The sequence below is a fragment of the Prionailurus viverrinus genome, chromosome D4 (genome assembly GCF_022837055.1).
Source record: "Prionailurus viverrinus isolate Anna chromosome D4, UM_Priviv_1.0, whole genome shotgun sequence".
Classification (NCBI taxonomy): domain Eukaryota; kingdom Metazoa; phylum Chordata; class Mammalia; order Carnivora; family Felidae; genus Prionailurus; species Prionailurus viverrinus.
The window spans coordinates 14,492,093-14,512,735 of record NC_062573.1 but is presented as its reverse complement, the minus strand read 5'-3'; the positions used below and the strand labels follow the sequence as shown (position 1 = coordinate 14,512,735).

General features: G+C 45.0%; 1 protein-coding gene across 4 annotated transcripts in view; it reads right to left on the bottom strand.

Annotated features, from left to right (window-relative positions):
- Positions 1-20,643, bottom strand: part of FKBP15 (FKBP prolyl isomerase family member 15) — a 58,183-nt gene that overhangs the window by 2,076 nt on the left and 35,464 nt on the right. For 2 of the 4 annotated variants that reach the window (XM_047829581.1, XM_047829584.1), the window contains 14 exons: positions 20,455-20,561; positions 18,879-18,993; positions 17,168-17,277; positions 16,769-16,876; positions 16,226-16,320; positions 15,311-15,413; positions 9,879-10,050; positions 7,030-7,166; positions 5,173-5,328; positions 4,462-4,614; positions 3,363-3,485; positions 2,665-2,772; positions 1,711-2,381; positions 783-879 (listed from right to left, as the gene is read on the bottom strand). In XM_047829581.1, coding sequence (XP_047685537.1) covers positions 783-879; positions 1,711-2,381; positions 2,665-2,772; positions 3,363-3,485; positions 4,462-4,614; positions 5,173-5,328; positions 7,030-7,166; positions 9,879-10,050; positions 15,311-15,413; positions 16,226-16,320; positions 16,769-16,876; positions 17,168-17,277; positions 18,879-18,993; positions 20,455-20,561 — 2,255 coding nt within the window. The remainder of the gene's footprint in view (positions 1-782; positions 880-1,710; positions 2,382-2,664; positions 2,773-3,362; positions 3,486-4,461; positions 4,615-5,172; positions 5,329-7,029; positions 7,167-9,878; positions 10,051-15,310; positions 15,414-16,225; positions 16,321-16,768; positions 16,877-17,167; positions 17,278-18,878; positions 18,994-20,454; positions 20,562-20,643) is intronic. The other 2 variants (XM_047829582.1, XM_047829583.1) reach the window with 2 other exon arrangements.

Below are 20,643 nucleotides of genomic sequence, written 5' to 3'. Positions count from 1 at the left end.
GGCAAAGCCCACTCTGGCTGACATGTGAGGGGAGAAAATGTGCCCCCAGTCACCGCACGTTTCTGTCCTTGGGACAGTCTGAGCCTGAGGCTGGTGTGTGTTCTCCATCCACGCCTCCTCTAGTGACATTCCCATCAGAGCAGCTGAATGTCCTAGTGACAGCCTGGCGTTGCAGAGTGGGGACAGGCTGCACGGGCAAGCTGCTTCCGGCCGCCACCCTGGAGCTCTGTAGAGTGAGGCTGCTTTCTACCCTGGGTGTTGTGGTGACAAAACAAGACAGCAGCTTGGAAAGCAGGCTGGGGAAGCAGAAAGGCTCAGGTGCCCAGTTCAGGAGGAGCCCAGCTCTGCCACTAATTCCCTCTGTGGCTTTAGGTAAACCACCTTTTGGAGCCTCAGTTTCTCTATGAATAAGGATGCAAGACAAGACCTTCCAAGTCCCTTCAGGTTGTATAATGCACATGGTCTCTGAGCAGACCTGAGGGAACCTGAGGCTGTAGCGTTTTAAGGCAGGACTGAGCAGCACAACTTCCTTCACTGACAGTAGAAACCATTCCCACATGGACGGAGATCGTGATCCTTTTTCAGGAGTAAAGTGGTATCTGCCCATCCCCCCTCTGCTTACAGAGCTGCCCCCTCCCAGCCCCAAGCCTGCTCCCACAGGGCGCTGCACACAGAGCCCAGGGCGTGGGCCACCCACAGACTCCGGTCCTCTTCTCAGGGCCAGCGGGGAAGGGCCCCCAGGTAGTGGCGGGAGGACTCGGCAGTGTCTGGGATTTCCTTACCACCTCATCTTCATCCTCCTCGTCAGGCTGTGCTTTGGGCCTTGAAACTTTCAGAGCTGCCCCTTTAAATAGTTCATCTTCTTCATCCCCAGAGAGACTGAAGGAAAAATCAAGAAAATCAAGTCACAGACAATGTTGCTGTTCCTGTTCCAGCCCACGGCGCCCACACGAGGAAAGAATTCAACAGCTGTGATGACCACCCAGGAACTCCTCCCGCCTCCATGCTAGCCTCTGGCACTCCTGACTCCCTTCATAACCTACAGCCAGCGTGATCTTTTAAAACGAATATATCAGGCCGTGTCACTTTTTTGCTTAAATCCCTTTAGTAACTTTTCATGGTACTTAAAGTCCAAACTTCTAAGAGTGATACAAAATCTCACATGACTCGGTCCCTACTTTATTCTCCAATCTCAGGTTAACACCACTCTCCTACTTACTGTGCCTTCTTTAGTTCCTTGTGTCATGTCCCTTTCTACCACAGGGCCCTTGCACGTGCGGTTCCTGCTTTCTGCAGTCTCTTCCTCCCACTCCTGGCATTGAAGGCTCCTTTCCATTCTTTAGGTCCCAGTTTAAAAATTGCATTCTCAGAATCCTTCCCTAACCTCTCTATCTAAAGTAGAATAATTCCCCCTTTATTCTCTATTATAATAATAGAGAATTTCTTTTTTTAAGCACTTATCATACTTTTATAATACATAAATATTTGTGTCTTCCCCACTAGACTATAAGCTCCTTAACTCAAGAACCAAATCTGCCTTGCCTACCACCCTATCACAGTGCCAACCACAGAGCCTCTCACATACATGACTGAATGAATAAGTGAATCAGACAGTCCACCTCTGAGGATGCGTTATCAGCCCTAGAAAAACCAGCGGCAACCTCCACATGCAGCCGCCTTGTTCTGGAAACTCTGCTGAGGCAGACATACCCGGTGTGCTGAGAACAGTGGTTGGGTGCGCCTGCTGCTCCAACAGCTGGAGAACCCGCCTCTGTGCCCCCTGGCTCCCTATAGGGAACAGCGGAGCTAGTGACATCCTCGTCTTTCTTGAGCTCTGGAGGCTGAGGCTCTTCTCCTGGACTTTCGGACCCCGAGGCTAGTGGGTCCCCCTTCAAGAGGTGTGAAGTCAGGGACAGTCTCGCAGTGCTTTCTGGCTCCTCAACACAGGGATTTTCCAATGGGCTGGCAAGTGTCTCCTCGCACTCAGAGTCCACAAGTACAGGGCCCGGAGGCATAGGGGGAACGGAAGTCGGAGGCCCCAGAGCTCTCTGGGAGGGGCCACAAGTCAGTTCAGGTGAGAGGGACCCCTCTTCTATCTCTGAGAGCGCCTCTGCTTCTGAGGGCTCCCCTTCCTTTCCCTGTACCTCTTCCTCGGGAGTGGAGAGGACCCAAGGAGGTGGGGGGACAGCCTCCTGGACTGCCTGCTCCGGTGACAGTGAGGGGGACCCCTGCATCTCCCCGCTCAGGGGCGCTGGAGGCAGTTCAGCACTGCCTGAGACTGAAGGTTGCCGAGGCCGCTCTTCTTTCTCCTCCTCCTCTTCTTCACTGCTGCTCTGTCCCTTGTCTTGCTCATGTTGGTTTAACAGCTGAAGAGTCACCATCTGTTCAAAAGTCAAGGAGGAGGAGATGACCGCTAAGAGGAAAACAGCAGGCATTCCTATCACTTCCGTCCCTGGTCCCTGTTTACACAACTACTCATGCAGCTCAAATGACTTTGCCTCTTCCTCTCACAGGAGGCTGCCCTTATGTATCCAGATAAAAGTCACTCCAATTATCCTAATTATTGATGAACAGTCTGGAATACCTTTGAAATTTATGATCCCTTGGAAGGTACTTAAGCAACAAGATACCCGCTTCAGTGAAACAATCAACAGCCGGCCACACCTTGATGGTGTTCATGATGGTCCCCAGAACGGCCCTGCCATTGTAAGATTCCTCCAGCTCGAACTCTCCCCGCAAAGACTGGAACACCTGGTTCATGATCTTCTTGACCTGTGTGAAGACGTGAGGAGAGCGAAACAAAACTTGTATGCTGCCAGAATGGAGTGATCAAGGGACGCATGTCAGCTCTAGAGAGGCGTTTGGAGGGCTGAAATGAAGCCTCCTGGAACCAGACAACACAGCTGGTCACGAACTGAGACGCCGAAGGCTGTCACTGTGGAGAACGATGTTAAATAAGGAACCGTGTTGGATGGAAGGGCTACCAGGGACAGGCGAGCTGTGGCACGTGTGCCCACAACTGCTTAAATAGCATTTATTGCTGCTTCTTCCCACCATGGCCACCACCGGAGCTGCCGTGGGCTATGAGGATTAGTGGTACCAGATGCTGGGCACGCTCCTCACTCTTGTGAATTAGAGGCACTTCCCTTATCTGTCAAAACCTCAGGATAGGGCCCTCTGGGCTTTGCCACCAAAGTGACGGGCTCCAAGGGGTTAATTTTTACTTAAGTCAAACAAGTGGTCTATCACTGAAGGCAGAAAATAAAGCTATCAACACAACACATTGGCCACATTCTTTCTGAATACCTGCTACGCTCATCAATCCCCTGATACGACCTGGGCTGCTTCTTCGAAATACTCACCTTCTCTGAGGGGTCAGTGGCAGCAGCTGCAACCCCAGACATTTGGGACTTGTTCTCCAGGTCTTTGGTGTGCTGTTCATTTTGCTCTGTCAGGGCTGTGACCTGGGCCTGGAGGGCTAGACACTGCAAAACAACCAGACCGTGGCCATGGCCTCGGGAGCCTGCACTGCCAGATCCAAGTCAGGACACCCAGGAGGACCAGAACCATCCTAAGCATCAGTGTTAACCTCAGGAAGGTCTGCTGGTGTCCATACGCCCCGCCCACCCCAGGCCTGCTGACTCAGGGCATTCTGTTTCCTCATCACTCAGCCTCAACTCGCAATTTCGTCTCTGCTTCCCCAGTAAGGCCACTCGCACTGTTCTAACCAGGTCAAGAGCATGATGAGAAAAGGGGGGATGTAAGTCCAGGGACACAGACATATAAACACCAGTCATTAGAAGCAGCCTATTCACCTGCAAGACTGCCTTCATCACCCGTGGGTCCAAGATTTTCAACTAGATACTGTAAGGGTGGACAGTGACCTCCAGACGTGGGGACTTTCATACCAAGACCCTAAACCATCTTCTAGCTCTGTCATTTTCATGCCAATGAGTCTACCATACCCACACCCCATCCCATCTGTGTGCTTCCGCCCAGGGTGTTCTGCCGCCTTCTTCACCTTCCCGAGGCCACTTGTCCTTCTTGGCTCTGCTCCCTTAGGCACTTCCTCTTCTGCGCCTCACAGCACTCAGTGCTGATCTGTGTCTCTCTGTCTCCCTTTCTTGACTGTGAGATTCTCGAGGGCAGAGTTCTTTGTAAGCCCTTTCCCTAACGGTGTCTGGAGTCCAACTGGCAGTCAATAAAGATTTGCGTCATAAATGACCAAATAATGGAATTAAACACCTTCCAGAACACTAGTGCTGCCTTTTCTCTCTCGAGGTCACAGACCTGTCATCCCAAATCAGTAAGACTACTGACAGACCGGAGAATTGAGCAAGTGTGGTTTGGTTTTGGTTTTCAAGCTGGTAACATCTTTTAGGTTCAAAAGAATTTACGAGACTCCACGTGTTCACCTCACATTAACTGTGCTAAGCTGTCTGGCCCAGGAGAAACACCTACCTTTTCCTGAAGGCGGAGCAGCTCCTGCTGGCTGGCGTCTCTCTGCGCACACACTTCCTGGTATTGCAGCAGGTGTTCATCCTTGGCAGAGGCCAAAAGGTGTTCACATTTTGCTTCCCACTGGGTCTGCAGCTCAGCCTGTACGAGAGACAGCTGCCAAGAGAATGGAACGACCGCATCCCGGGCGAGAGCCGTCACAGCCAGGGAAGCCCATCTTTCATTAGGCAAAAAGAATAAGCTAACAGCCCAGACTTGATAGGAACACAACTATTCGAAAGACCTTGATTACTTTCAAAGTAAATGTACTTTGTAAACGTAGGGATGCAGATGTCATTGGCTGTCGGGAGTCTAAAAACTACTCCAACCAGATAAAGGTGTGACTGCCCAGCAAGGTTGCGAGAGGACAGGACCGTGACGTGATCATACTTTTCAGAATCTGGGCCCTAAACCTTACAGGTTCAGAAGAAACAGTTTTGTCAAAGTTCCCAGAGGTGACCAAACTGAGGGCACCAATTCACTCAACAGTTAGACGCACAAATATGAATTTATGAACTTATAAGGAGAAAGGTCTCTGTCAAATGGACTATAGATCCAGGTGTGCCCTGCCACTCTCCCGGGCTTCCCTGCCTGATTTACCCAAGTAAATCCCTTTTTTCCAAGGACGATCATGTACCTGAAGGCCTATTTCCAAGTGCGTCAGTTTCCCGTTACCTGCTCTGCAGCTGCTTGGTCTGTGGACACCCGAGCCTTTTTCAAGAGCTGCCGAAGCTTGTCCAGTTCCTCCTGGTAGGACTTACGGATTTCATCGATCTCCTCCTCGGCCCGACAGCGCTCTTGAGCAGACTTCTTTTTCCTTTCAGAGAGGTTCTTAGGAATAAGAGAACCATCGTCAGCTCTAGCTGTTTGACCGAGGATCAATGCAGAAGGTGTTGATATTGGTGGTAGTTTTGGACCCTGCTGGGTCCTTCTGGAAACAATTCAACGTTAAATTTAATTTTCCTTCTATATTTAACATTCTCAGCTACTGGACAAGAAAAATTGTGACAAGAAGAAAGGAAAACAAGAATGGTTTTATCTACAATTCTATTAAGAGATGGTGAATATCTTAACAGTGTAAGAGCATAGGGAAGTGGACACTTTCATACCTGCTAGTAGGAAAATAAATAGATATTCTCTCTTTGGATGGCAATTTAGCAGTCCTGTGAAAGGAATTTCAAAATATACGCACCCAGGAATCTCACAAATTACCATTTATCTTAAGGAAGCAATAAATCATGTCCACAAAAACTGTGTTACAAGGGTGGTCACTGTAGTGGTATCTGTAACAATGAAAAACTAAAACAGCCCCCCCAAAAATCAGAAGGAATTAGGTTAAAAAAAAAAAAAACTGATAAAATCAGAAGAAACTGAAAATGAAAACCAAGATTTATCCCCTAAAAAGGAACCAGGCCACAAAGCCCTTACTAAAGAGTTTCGTAGAAATGTCAGAAACAGTTTGTTCTTTTCATATTTAAACTGTTCCAGAACAGAGGAAAAAACCAGGAATGTTCCCATTTTGTTCAATGGGGCTAGTTTAGGCTGACCTTAAAATTTTAACACAACAAAAGATACTACAAATACTAAATAATATTTGTAACATCTCTGAGTGACAAAGGATGAACACCCTCAGTAGTGTTTATAAATCAAACTAATATTACAACAGGAAAAGAGAGCAAAGGACATTAAAAAGAAAATTTACAGAAGAAAAACAAATAGGTATTAAATATATGAAAGCTTTACTACTAACAAAAATACATGTTAAAACAAGACAGCATACTGCACCTATCAGACTATGAGTATTAGAAAAACTGACATAAGCCGAGGTGGAAAGAATATAGAGAAACGGGCTTCCACAATGCTGGAAATGTAAGCCAGCATACCCTTCTTTGAAAATAATCTGGCAATGTGCATTTTAAAACTTTAGATGTGTAGCATTTCCTGTGATCTAGCAATTCTAATTCAAGCAATCAAGGTTATGGAAATGCTCAAAAATAAATTCACAAAAAATAACTATATAATACAAGGATGTCTACAGCAGCAATGCCTGAAATTGTGAAAAAACAGAAATATAAATATCCATCAACAGATGAATAAATTACGGTATAACCTCACAGCAGACTAGACTACTATGCTGTAATTAAAACGAATGAGAAAGTTCTCATTCTTAGTAGTACAATGTCCAGGATGTAAAAAAAAAAAAAAAAAAAGCATTAAGCATGATTATCTTATCGTTACAAAATGATCCGTGTACATATATGTATGTGTAAGTGCAGGTGTACATATGTTTTATACACACAGAAAACAACCTGCACGGATAATTATGCGTTGTTTACAGTTGTTATCTCTAACGCTTGAGATTGGAGAGGAAAACAAGATAAATTTTATTTTTGATTTTATACTTCTGTCTTATTTGTATTTGTTACAATGAACACATGCTACTGTTAATATTTAAAGGAAAATAAAAATGTTTATTAAAAGCTGATCCTGGCCACCTGGGTCCAACAGAGAAACTTTAGTTGTAGAACTCACCTTTTCCAGAGATTCCTTCTCAGCTCTAAGATCTGCCAGCTCCTCCTCCAGGGAGGTCACCTTGAGCTCCAGTTGTCTCCGGCTTTGCTTTTCACTTTTGAATTTGGACTGTGCTCGCTCAGAGGTTTCCTGGAGCTCTGGGATATAACGACAAAGAGACTACTAGCCGCACAACCAGGGGCATCCCAGCCGCTCCTCCAAACCGCACCCCAAGGTCTCCCAATTCAACCCCGTGAGCGCCTTCCTCTCACTCCCTTTGGCACCAACTCACTGACCAGCAAAAGGTGTATCGGGTCACGAACCAACTCCCTCGCCGACCCATGCTCATTTCTCTGCGTGTGTGTCACCTTCTCCACACACAAAATTGAAAGGAAACATTTGAAGCAGTCCGAAACCACTGGCGACATGTATCACTGCCACAATCCTCTTTCAGTCATCGGCTCCACACACTGAACTGATCTTTATTTAGCTTTAGTCCAGGCCCTGTCTCATCGCCGGGTAAGATACTCCCAACCTTCTTGGTAGTTGGGACATTCTACCAAGAGTTTGCTTTTAAAGCATCAAACAGGGGGGTACCTGGGTAGCTCAGTCAGTTAAGCGATCGATTCTGGCTCAGGTCATGATCTCACAGTTGATGGGTTTGAGCCCCGTATCAGACTCTGTGCTGACCGCCCAGAGCCTGGAGCCTGCTTCCGTCTGGATTCTGTTGTCTCCCTCTCTCTCTGCCCCTCACCCACTTGCAGACTGCCTCTCTCTCTCTTTCAAAAATAAATAAACATTAAAAAAAAAATCAGACAGGGGTGGCTGGGTGGCTCATTCAGTCTCTTGATTTCAGCTCAGGTCATGATCCTAGGGTCATGGATGGAGCCTTGTGTTGGGTTCTGTGCTAAGTGTGGAACCTGCTTAAGATTCTCTCTCTCTCTCTCTCTCTCTCTCTCTCTCCCCACCCCCCCCACCCTCCCGACCAGCTCACACTCTCTCTTTAAAAAAAATAATAAAGGGGCGCCTGGGTGGCTCAGTCGGTTGAGCGTCTGACTTCGGCTCAGGTCATGATCTCACAGTCTGTGGGTTCGAGCCCCGCGTCAGGCTCTGTGCTGACAGCTCAGAGCCTGGAGCTTGTTTCCAATCCTGTGTCTCCCTCTCTCTCTGCCCCTCCCCCAGTCTCACTTCATCTCACTCTGTCTCTCAAAAATAAATAAATATTAAAAAAAATAAATAGGGGCGCCTGGGTGGCGCAGTCGGTTAAGCGTCCGACTTCAGCCAGGTCACGATCTCGCGGTCCCGGAGTTCGAGCCCCGCGTCAGGCTCTGGGCTGATGGCTCGGAGCCTGGAGCCTGTTTCCGATTCTGTGTCTCCCTCTCTCTCTGCCCCTCCCCCGTTCATGCTCTGTCTCTCTCTGTCCCAAAAATAAATAAACGTTGAAAAAAAAAAAAAGTTAAAAAAAATAAATAAAAAATAAAACATAAAACATCAAATAAATGTTCAAATAAAGCTATTTGTAATATTTCTTAAAAAGGTAACACCTCAAAGTTACATTTGTTGGGAAAACTTTTGAGACCCTTATGGCGCTTTAGAAGTAACCATCCTAGGGTATCACCAAAGCAGAAAAGAAGACATCTGTACAACATTCAAATCTAAGACTGTCCCTCAGGTGCACCCGGGGGACACTCTAAAAGGGAAAGGGTGTATCTTCAAGGTATCACTCTAATGACTGACATCAGTGTTTTTAGCTCTTTCCAGGCAAGCAAACTTTGCTTCTTCCCAGTTCTGCTGCTGCTCCAGCTATGCCCCACCCCCGGTCCCATCTGTGCCTTCCACGTTTGTTCCTATACACCGAGGTGCATGAATCAGGTGCATGAAGCACTCTGGGCTTCCCAAATCTTCTATTCAAGGCCCGTGTCTTGAGCAGCACCTTTGTGCCAGGCATTGAACTAACACGAACTTGGAGAAAAGGACTTAGCGAAGATGAGCAAGACACCATCCTTGTCCTCCAGAGGCTTGTATTCTAGGAGGGAACACGGACATGTAAATCGTGCTGATCTAAGGCTAACTCTGATAATGTCAGAATAACGTACTTAGAAGTAAAGAATTTTAAAGGAAATCAAATGTTGTAGGAAAACAACCAGAAAAGTTTCTGAAAGAATAAATTTTGGAGAATTAGAGGGAAACATTGGTGACAGCAGACACACCAAGTCCAGGGAAGAGCATGGAGGAAAAACAAGACAAGAACCACAGGATGGGCTGAAGCTGCAGCAGGCTGGTTAGGATGTCCAGAGACAAGATGAACTGAGCAACATAAGAGGAAGTAGGCCAAGCTGGAGAGGCCTCGAGTGCCAGACTGAAGGGCTGGAATCCACCCTCTAACAAGAAGGCAACCGCCACAGGAAGCATTTCTTCCTTAAACTTCCAATGAGTCACGAGTTAGAGGAACCCATTAACTCAAAGGCACTGAAGGCAACACTGGCCCAAACAAAGTAGAAGAGTGGCGGCTGGTCCATCCAGATGGGTAGTCCATTCTTTAGTTGTCCTTTATGTCAAGCAATCGTGTAGGTTGATACAGGCCTACTTTCATTTTTGCCTCAGTCCCTCCCAAGCAAACTTCATGAGCGTCATGACAAATGGATGGGGAGGAAGGACACGGTTAAATTCCTTTTTACAATAATAACAATAATAATAATTATTGTTATTATTATTATTATTAAGTAAACTCTACCCCCAGCGTGAGGCTTGAACTCACGACCCTGAGATCAAGAGTCACGTGCTGTTCTGAATGAGCCACCTAGGTGCCCCACACTTTCATTCCTGAAGTTTAAACGGCAAACGTCGCAGCCCCTCCACCAAGGACGCACCTGAGAGCTCTGCCTGCAGTTTGATGAGCTGGCCCTTGAGGAGGTCTGTCTCCTTCAAGCTTTCTGTCAGCTGCATCTGCAGCTCCGCTTCCTTCTTCTGGTGAGCGGTCACCTTCAGCTGCAGACGAGAGACTTGAGCGGTGGCTGCTGTTAACTCTTCCGTCACCTTGGCCTGAATAGTAACAAAGTATGACGCCACTTCAAACACGGCTGTCCCTTGCCTCCAAGTGAGGACCCAACCGCACACACTCTGCTGACTGAACTGGCAGGAAGGGAGCTAACCCTCAACATGCATTAAACTGAAATCAAGCCTTCAATATACGTCTCTGGTCCACGAATTCCCTTGCGGAAATCTGTCCTTAGGAAGCATTCAGCAAAATTACAAAAATTTTGCCACGAGATCTTCACTGCCGATTGTTTCCAGTTGCAAAAGAATGGAAAAATAAAATGCTGGGAAATGGGCTTGAGGAAGCAAACTGTGATACATCTATCCTGCACGCAACTATCAAGAACGGGGCTATGAGAGAAAACGTCGGGGACAGAGCCACAGCCTACTATTAAATGTTACCAATCTGATACGTGAGAAATGGTATCCCTGTCCATTTTCTAACTTTCCTAGGATAAACACGTATGGTTTTTTTTTTTTTTAAAAGAAAAGGATCTTTTAAAATTTAAACTGAATGCCTTCAACACTGTCAACTTGTGAGTTTGCAGCTTCTCCCTAGCGGTCCTGACCACTGGCAGTATTACGATGGAAAGCTCAGCCACATGAGAGCAACTGTGCTGGGGGTTCTTGGAAGAACAGAGCTAACAAAAGAAGGAAACGTTTCAGTTTTTCTGAGGGCTGGACGTATTGCAAACGGTGCCCTGGATTGGCCTAAGAGAAGCTGCGTGTGCATGCCCGAGTAACATCCGGCAAAACCACAGTGATTACCCTGGAGAGCCCTCTAATGATAGTCTGTGCAGTACGCGTGATGATTAAGAGGACGGTCAACAGAACAGAATGGTAAACAAGTGACAAATACCACAGTCTCATCACCTGAACTGATGTGCTCCCATAAAAGTAAGGAGAAATGAGATGACAGGAAAGGCAGTGAACAGTTGCTCGGCTGGTGACCAGTCTTGATTTTGGACAGTGAAGTATTGATGTGGTTGGACCATCTCTCCTATACTATTACGCTGCTACTCCCGTTCCTCCTCCTGTACTATCTACTTGTGCATTTATAGTTGTTTACTTTCTTACTGTCACTTGTCCCTTCTTATGGTATTCACTGCACCCCTGCAGATTTAAGCTTTCCAAAGCCTTTACTGGTTTTCTAGCTTACATTTACAATTTTTTTTTTAACATTTTATTTATTTTTGAGACAGGGAAAGACAGAGCATGAACAGGGGAGGGTCAGAGAGAGGGAGACACAGAATCTGAAACAGGCTCCAGGCTCTGAGCTGTCAGCACAGAGCCTGACGCGGGGCTCGAACTCACAGACCGCGAGATCATGACCTGAGCCGAAGTCGGCTGCTTAACCGACTGAGCCACCCAGGCGCCCCTCTAGCTTATGTTTAAAACCTGATATTCTGGGAGCACCTGGGTGGCTCAGTTGGTTAAGCGTCTGACGTCGGCTCAGGTCATGATCTCACAGTTTGTGGGTTCGAGCCCCACATCAGGCTCTGTGCTGACAGCTCAGTTTTGGATTCTGTGTCTCCCTCTCTCTCTGCCCCTCCCCTGCTCATGCTCTGTCTCCCTCTCTCTCTCTTTCTCTCTCAAAAATAAATAAAACATTTTTAACAGTTTAAAAAATAAAATGAAATAATAAAATAAAATAAAATAAAATAAAATAAAATAAAATAAAATAAAATCTGATATTCTGGCTCTCCTAAAAGTGGGGGAAATAAAGCAAATTAAAAGTGTATCTAAAATAAAAAGAAACAGGCTATGAATGAGTATTGAGAACCCCCTGACAAAGACTCTCTCCTTGACCAAACTTCAGTCAGACTCCTCTGAGCCCCTGACCTTGGCCTCCCATCCTGTCTGTGGCCTGCCCAGCCTAGTTTTAGCAAGAATCCTGCTATGTCCATTCAGAGACAACCCCTCTCCTTGATATCTGAACAAGTTCTTCATCCTCGACCTTTGGTATCTCAGTCCTTGGCCTGTCATTAGCAAGAATCCTACTAGGTCGGTTTAGCCAAGAATCCCCCTACCCATGATGTCTCCTCTGAGTCATTTTCTGGCACTGACCCTCACTCTGCTCCTTAGCTATAAATCCCCCATCTGTCCTTACTGTATTTGGAGGAGCCCAATCTTTCTCTCCTTCTGCAACAATGTTGAATAAAGTCTTCCTTACTATTTCAGTAAGTGCCCAAATAATTTTTTCTTCTAACAGTATGAGACCTTTGGAGTGAGCTCTAAGATACTTATTTCTGCTGTGTGGTAGCCTTAGGTTTTTACCTGTTAAACACAGAGGACAATGGTATCTAGAAATTCCAGACAGAAGAGGGGTTTTCATCTGCCCCAAGTAGAAAAAAAGTTTTAGTCACTGTACTGCCACATGTGGCCTAATGGGACCTGAGCTCACACAGCACCCACAGAGCATCATGTCTGTCTGTGGCTCGAGAGTTCACAGATATCAGAGCGAGGGCCATTCACAAAGGACTCACCGCAGCTAAGACCACTGGAAGGGCTGTACGTCCCTGGAGGGGAGGCAGTGGGATGGGTGGTCCCTCCCTCACCAAAGGACAAGCGAAGTCAAAGGTCGCTCAAAAGTTCTTTTTAGCTCAGGGCCTTACCTAGAAAGGCCTGTTAGAAGCATGAAAAGCAATACTTTCACCCAAACACACATGTGTGCACAGAGGAAACAGTGAAGGGATGAGTAATAGGAAAGGAAAGCAAAGGCAGGGAGAACCAAGAATTCAGAAAAACAAGTAAAAAAGAGCATTCAAAAGTTAGAGGCAGGAAAAGGTACCAAAGAAAAATGGCAATTGTCCTTTCCAAAAGGAAAAAGGACATAGCTGACTGGAAGTGAGGCCCTGGGCAAGTCTCTGACTCTCTCTGGGTCGCAGTTTGATCCTCTGTAAACCAAGTGACCTCCGACAGCTCTTGCATTAGTCCAGGGTTTTATGTGGAAATACTAACCCTGTCACAGAAAAAAATAAAAATAAAAATAATAATAATGATTAATTCCATTTACCAAATATCCACTGAGCACTCAGCCAAAATTTTCTGAGCTGCGTTGGAAGGCAGAGAACTGTCTCCAGGGATTAAAGGACCTCAATTATCTCCCTTTAGGAGAATTTTCACAGGGACGACTGCTAAGTAAGAAAGAAGTGGAGCAAAAGAAAAGCGGGTAGAGTCGAGCCTTGAAAGTTTCCCTGGAAAAAAAGTGGCCAAGTGAGGCATGTGGTACTTGGTACCCGCCCACCAAGCCCTGTGATCCTTAGTCCAGGAGATGCTCTCCGATGTGTGGAAGCAGGGTGCCTAGAACCTGGTGGGTACTTAACATACTGCAGCTGCTACCACTGTTATTATTACTAATGTTTCTGCTCTTACAGACAGAACATCTACCAGTTACAGGCACTGGGCCAGACATTTCTGTTTATCAATACGAATCACGTGGGTGGATTAATAAGCTAACTCATGGGGTTGGCAAACCCTGACCCACGGGCCAAACTGGCCTGCTGCCTGTTTTTGTAAATAAAATTTTATTGGAACTCACACACACACCCCTACTGATACTCAGCATGAGAATCACATGGTGAAATTACTAAAAACAAATGTGCCCAGCTGCCATGTCCAGAAATTGCCGTAAAAGAAACCACTAACAAGAGCAGGGTCTTTAGCTGGCTGTGCATCAGAATCAAAAGGAGCTTTTTAAAAGTTCAGATTTGGCTTTTGGCTAGATATCCTGAATTAGAATCTTAGGATGAAGTTTAATAACATGTATTTTTTTTTTTTTTAATTTTTTTTTTTTCAACATTTATTTATTTTTGGGACAGAGAGAGACAGAGCATGAACGGGGGAGGGGCAGAGAGAGAGGGAGACACAGAATCGGAAACAGGCTCCAGGCTCCGAGCCATCAGCCCAGAGCCTGACGCGGGGCTCGAACTCACGGACCGTGAGATCGTGACCTGGCTGAAGTCGGACGCTTAACCGACTGCGCCACCCAGGCGCCCCAAGAACATGTATTTTTTAATCAAGCATCTCAAGGGTTCTGAGGCAACCAGACTAGCATTTGGGAACAACTGATCTAGAAGTTCTAGTAATCATTTTAGACCTGAATAACAGGTCTAACAGCTAGACCAAACATGTTTGGGTGTCCCTGCCAGGTCTATGGATTAAACAAAGAAAGAAAGGAAAATGAAAAGAAAGGAAAAGAAAGGAAAAGAAAAGAAAAGAAAAGAAAAGAAAAGGAAAGAAAAGAGAAAAGAAAGAGTAAAGGAGAGAAAAAATAAAAGTAGAGGAAGGAGAAGTAATAAAAAGTATGGCAAATGGGAGTGGTGAAGTGACCCCAGTACTGTTTGGTGATGCCAATGTCATAGGCTGCTGACCTTGACCCAGGCCAGACAAGTCAGCCACAACAAACAAAGGATGTGGAAAGTAGCAGTGAGGAAGGACCGGGATCAGGATGGAATGGGGCTGTGCTAGGCAAGGCACTGCTCATCAGAGGCTAAGAGGTCGGAGCTATTTCTTCCCTGGATACTATAGCTAAGAGAACACAAAGAATGAAAAATTACATGAGACGTAAGTAAGGAATCCTCATCATGATCAGCCAATGAGGTAAACTCCACAAGGTTATCAAATGCATTCAACTCAACTTTTCAAGTTTCCAAGAAACATTCAAATAGAAAATGTAAACCATTTCTTAAACCTGAGGTAACAGACAACGGGGTCAAGGGCTCCCAACTGAGGAATCCATGCCGGATAAACAGTACTGCCAGAGCAGAGACAGGAGGAGTGAGCTTCCGAACCAGCCCAGCCCAGCCCAAGGCCCACTAGAGTCTTGCTTATAGCTACCCCAGGAACAGTCAAAATTCCTACTTCTGAACTGACTAAAGCCAAACAGCAGTACTTCAAAATGCTCCAGCAGACGCAGGTGAAGGAACAAAGTAACCAACCTTAAATTTCACCATAGTGTTTGTTATGTGGCATAAGAATTTTCTGTTGTGTCAACAGAATAAATTTCGTTTTCTAATAAATGATGTAATCCTCACCTTAATCAAATTACTAAGATCAAGGATAGTTTTTGAGTCAACCCATTGCAAAGCATATTATAAAACAGAAGTCTGGATGGTGGATATACTAAAATCTGTTGGATGCTTTCTAATTCCTTTCCCAATGATGGCAAAAACTTTTGCTGAAAAGTAGATCGGTAAGTCCGTACACAGGACCACTCCTGAGCTCTACACATCCTGATGGGCTTTCCTCTCCCTTGTTACTTTACCTTCTCTTGTTCAGCATGCAATACTCTTGCCTGTGTGTTTTCTGTGGCTGTCTGAAGCGAGTTGTTCCTCTTCTCCATCATCAGGTTATTCTGCTCAACATACCTATGAAATAGGGGAAAAGACATTTATCGAGCACCGAATGTATACCGGGCACAATCAGTGCTCACAACATTGCTCTACACTTCAAAAAACAATCTGAAAGCACTTTTGTTTTCCTTAGATCTGCAGTAATCAAGTTTGGAGGTAAGAACCAGGGCTGGAGGTATTGCCTTGCATAATGAAGAGAAGAGGAATTGGAAGCATGTATGGTGAGGGGGAATGAAAGAGAAAAGAGGAAGGAAGAGAAGAAAGCCCTTATCCCCCCCCAAATCCCCCCACAAGTGGGAATCAAGAGACCCTAGAAAAGAGAAATATGGAAGAATGATTCTTTAAGTGAAATGCTATATGCTATGACATGTTCCCCTGACCAGCCCCCTAATATCTTCAGAAGGATCTAGAAAAATTACACAATGTTTGGGCTTTATATGGAAATCAGTGAAGTTCTCATTGATGAAATAGAGTCAGCCCACACAAAAGAGAGAAGAGTTGACAGTATTCCTAAGGGTTTTCTACATATTAACACCACTTTTACAGATGAGAAAACTATGGCCAAGAGGAATAAATAAATATACAAAGCCACACAACAAAAGAGGAGCAGAGCTTGGATTCAAACACAGGTTTGCCTTATATCACAGCCTACTGTGCTCTTTCTACCAAAATGCCTCTCAGAAAACAAACAGTAATTCACATGACAGGCAGGAAACAAATAGCAGAAGTACACATAAACTACACTAAACAAACATGCTTATCTAACTTGGGCATTTACAAATGAAACCCTCTGTCCATCCTAGACAGTGCCCCGTACCTGTCATTACCTCTGATTTCGTTCAATTAGTTCACTAATCTTGTCATTCTGTTCTTCTATGCGACTACTCTTTTCGAGGATCTCTTGTTTCAATCTTTCATTTTCCTAAATTCAAAATATACGATGTATAACTTGAGTTTTTGAGAGAAAAGTGCCAGAAATATAAGGGAATCAGCTTGAACTGACGGGTAACACTGTTATAAAATTTGAGATTAAAAAACTAGAACTTATGTCCATACAGATATAATATTTAAAACATCAAACCATACCTGATGAATACAAATCACTATGCCCAATAGATTAAACATATACATGGACATAAAATGAAGCAAAATTCCAAACTACAGTCTAAAAAAAAGTTTTCTTGTGACTCTATATTGATGAGGCACTTGGACTCAAATTAGGACATAATGGATTTTCCAGAATTTCCCAACTCAGTGCAGCATTTATCACAAGCTCTCTATCTGTGCTGCAGAGGTTTTAAAGCATAGTGCATCCTGAAAGAGAAGGGGGCAAGACCCGCAGGCTGTGTTCTCTTCTTGATCCCTCTCACCTGAATAATTCGTTGGATGTTGCCCATAATCATGCTGGTTTCCATTGTAACCGACATGCTGGGAAGCAGCAGGGAATTGCCAGCACTGTGCTTCTGTAACTCTTCAACCTACAAAAGGGGGAAGGAAGGACTTTGTGAGAAATTTTTAAATGAAGAAATAAAACTTACCCAAGATCTGACTACTTTTTTGAAGAGTTTCTGAGACAATCTTGAACATAAGCTAGTTTTCTTCTGCCACCTGGATTCCAAAATAAAAACTAACCTTCTAGGAAAATAACTACTAACTACTAGGAATACAGGAAACCAAGGAAGAGTTTACCCGTAGTCTTGGTTGCTCCCTATTTGCACCCCCTGTTCATTCCCCTACTTTCAACACAGCCCCAACCCTGACTCAGTCACCTTGGTCATGAGATGATCCATTTTATCAGCCACTTTGCTGACTGCCATTCGAATTTCAGTGTTATGTTGCCGGGCTTCAGTCATGAGAAACGAAGCCATGTCACTGGATCCTAAACAGACATAAGCCAAAAAGAACCTTATGAAACTGGAGCAGAGGAGACTGTATGAGGAAAAACCAACAGCTCTTGCAGCAGAGGAAAGAAAGAAATTAACATCTCAAAAATACTGGGAAATGCTGTAGGCGATTCACACTGTCAGGAGAAGATATAGAGAACACAGAGGAAAAGGGCTCCAAAGCTAATAGTAAGCTATGCTCCTGCAAAATGCATTGAGGGAGACAGTCTGGTCCAAGGGCACAAGGATGCCCACGCTGGTCTGCCATAGCACTAACAGCTCAGATTACTTCTCCACTCATCCAAGTGCATGCCAGGCATCGTACCAGGTACCAGGGATTCAGCAACGAATGAAACCTGGTTCTGCCCTTGGCGAGCTCACAGTCTGGTGGGGAGACTCACAGGAAAACAGATTATTACAACAGAGTGTTTTAAGTGCAAGAGATGGACCATGTACAAGGTACAAAAGGAGCACAGAGAAAAGCAAAGATTAACTCTTTGGTGACACATATACGCAGTTCTGTCTGTGGGAGGAGAGAAGGTAGGGATGTTAACAAGCAGGGAACATTTCACAGAGGAGAAGAGATTAGATGGTTTCCCAGATGGAGAAGGGGCAGGGCTCCAGACACAGTAGCATCCATGAAACCCTTACCACTCCGGGACCATAATTATGTTGTAGGATATGCTGTCTTCTTCTTACCGCTGTCCTAAGACAAGCTGCGGAATAAGAAGGTAGGATAGCATTCCAGCTATTTACGTTTTAGTTTGTGTTGGTTTTTAAACATAAAATGTACATTTCATTTTCTTTCGTTTTTTAGTACAAAATTTACATTTTATTGTTTTATTTTTTATACCAATGAGTTTTTTGTAGACACTTGTACATGCATGAAAGATACCTGTAAGTTACCCAAGTAACTGTTAACAACAGTTTCCCACGGTCAGGGATATTAATGATGGAGATCAGGAAGTTTTTACTTTATACTCTTGTGTTGACTTTTTTATCAGAGCTTATTATTTTCATAATTTAAAAATGGTAACAAAGTAGCTTCCATTTGAGATACTGAATACCCCCAGTCACCATTTTCCCCAACATGTTATTCTCTTACAGTTTTCTATAAACTCTACAGAACCACTCTGACAGAGCAATGTAAAAGGGCTAGCAGGAGAAAATGCAAAAACAAAACAGAAAGTGGGCATGACAGGTTTTTTGCGGATGATGGAAACATTCTAAAACTGGACTGCCGAGAAGGTTGCACAACTCTGTAATTTTACTGAAAAAAATCCTTGATTTATGTGAGAGAGAGAGAGTAGGGGAAGGGTGGAGAGAAAGGGAGACACAGAATCTGAAGCAGGCTCCAGGCTCTGAGCTGTCAGCACAGAGCCCGACGCGGGGCCTGAACCCACAAGCGGTGAGATCATGACCTGAGCCAAAGTCAGGACGCTTAACCCACTGAGCCACCCAGGCACCCCTCTCAAGAAAGCTATTTAAAAAAAAAAAAGAAAAAAATGGAAGAAATCTATTGGAGTGAATATGAAAACGGGCTGGCGGCGGGGGGAAGGGGAGCAGAAGATGAGAAACCATGGGGTCCGCTCCCTACCTTGAAAATGGGGAGACTGAGAGAGCGGTGTGGGGTACAGGGGCCGCGCGGGCTGCAGCTGGGAGGTGACGGCTGACACGTGGGGATAAGCGTAGGCTTGCATACCTGCATAGGGCTGAGAAAATGCCAAGTTATGGCCAGTTTATAAAACATTCACGTCTTTCTTTTCTGCTTAATCTGTCTTTGATGGCATAAAGAGATTAAGCTGGAAGGAGACGCAACCTTGTTAAGGGTGGAGACAGAGTAGATCAAGTTCGGTACTGGGTAGGCACTGCAGCAGGAGAGTGATCTGTGTCATCCAGTGGTGCGTGATCACTAAAGTCCTGCCCAGAAAGTGAGGGAAGTGTGTCTCAGGTCCCTCCCCAGTCCTCTGGCAGTATGATTTAATTAAGTAGGGATTCATCTCCCAGCCACTGGGCCTACTGATGGTCTAAGAAATTTTTAAACTAAAGAAACATGGCTGAGGCTCCACTGGGGTCACAGGACAGGTATTCATTGAGATTTCAAAGTAAATCCACCAGTCTCCAAAGGATGACTCTTCCCTGCTAGATTCTGATGCTCTTGTGACCAAGAGCTTTCATTTTCTCCTGAACTGTGGTCCCTTCAACTATAAAATGAAAATAATAACTCCACTCAGGGTGGTTGTGTAGACTAGATGAAGTGATATATATGTAAAGTTCCTAACAGCTGGTAAGTTAAGTGCCTGGCAGATAGGAAATGCTCAATAAACAGTAGCTTTCATTTAAATGATGATGGTTATTCTTCCTTGAGTTAAGGAAATCCAGCTCATTTCCAGGGATAGATAAACTACCTACCCAGCCATTATTAACAAAAACAAACAAAAAACTCAGGCTATAGGATAGTAATTGTCCACTTGGCAGTGGGGAGAGGGCAAGTTGGGCCTTTATTTCACTCTTGACATACCCTGTCCCACCAATGGGGCCTAGCTCACCAGCCATCACTCCTACCCTTCCCCTATGGATCACCAAGGAAGTGAGGCCCTCTTATTACTGGGGGTATGTTTTATCCACCAAATATGTCAAGGCAGTAAAAAGAATCCACTGTCCTGGCAAATGTCAGCAGAGGAGACAGACTGCTGTCACTGCCTTCTGTGAAACAGAATAAAACTTACTTTAGGAGATCTCTTTTGGAAGATAACTAGAGAAAGAGTCTCCATAGAGACTCCACCCTCAACCTACAACAGTTCTGCTAAGTACAATGCAAAATGTTAGCCTATCAGCTGCTAGATAGAAAAGAACACAGAGGACTTGAATACGCCCTTCAAGGAGACATGTGCAAAGGAAAGAAAACAAACACTGACTGGGCCTTTACCATGTGCCAGGCCTTGTACCGGGTGTTTTGCCTGTTCTCACATTTCTGCTTTACAACAAGCTGTAAGGTAGGTGATCCTTTGTCTGGTTTAGAGATAAGATAGTGGCAGTTCAGGAAGGGTGAGAGTGATAAATTCTGATGTGGGGAATCGCTACGGTACAATCTGTGCAGGAAGGTGAAAAGACACTGACAAGAACCTAGTAAGTTACAGCTTATAACTGATGTGGTTTAAAAACCTTGTTACCTGAAAGGACTGGGCATTTCCAGACACAGCTGAGTGGGAATCGAGAGATGCAACTTGCATTAAGGCAGCAGAAGGTGCCTGGAGTCCAGAAACAGATGGCTGAGGTGCTAAGATAAAGCAGAAAGTTTTCACCATTATCCATCCTGCCCTCCCTGGCAGAAGTCTGGCCTAGAACTTTACATACTACAA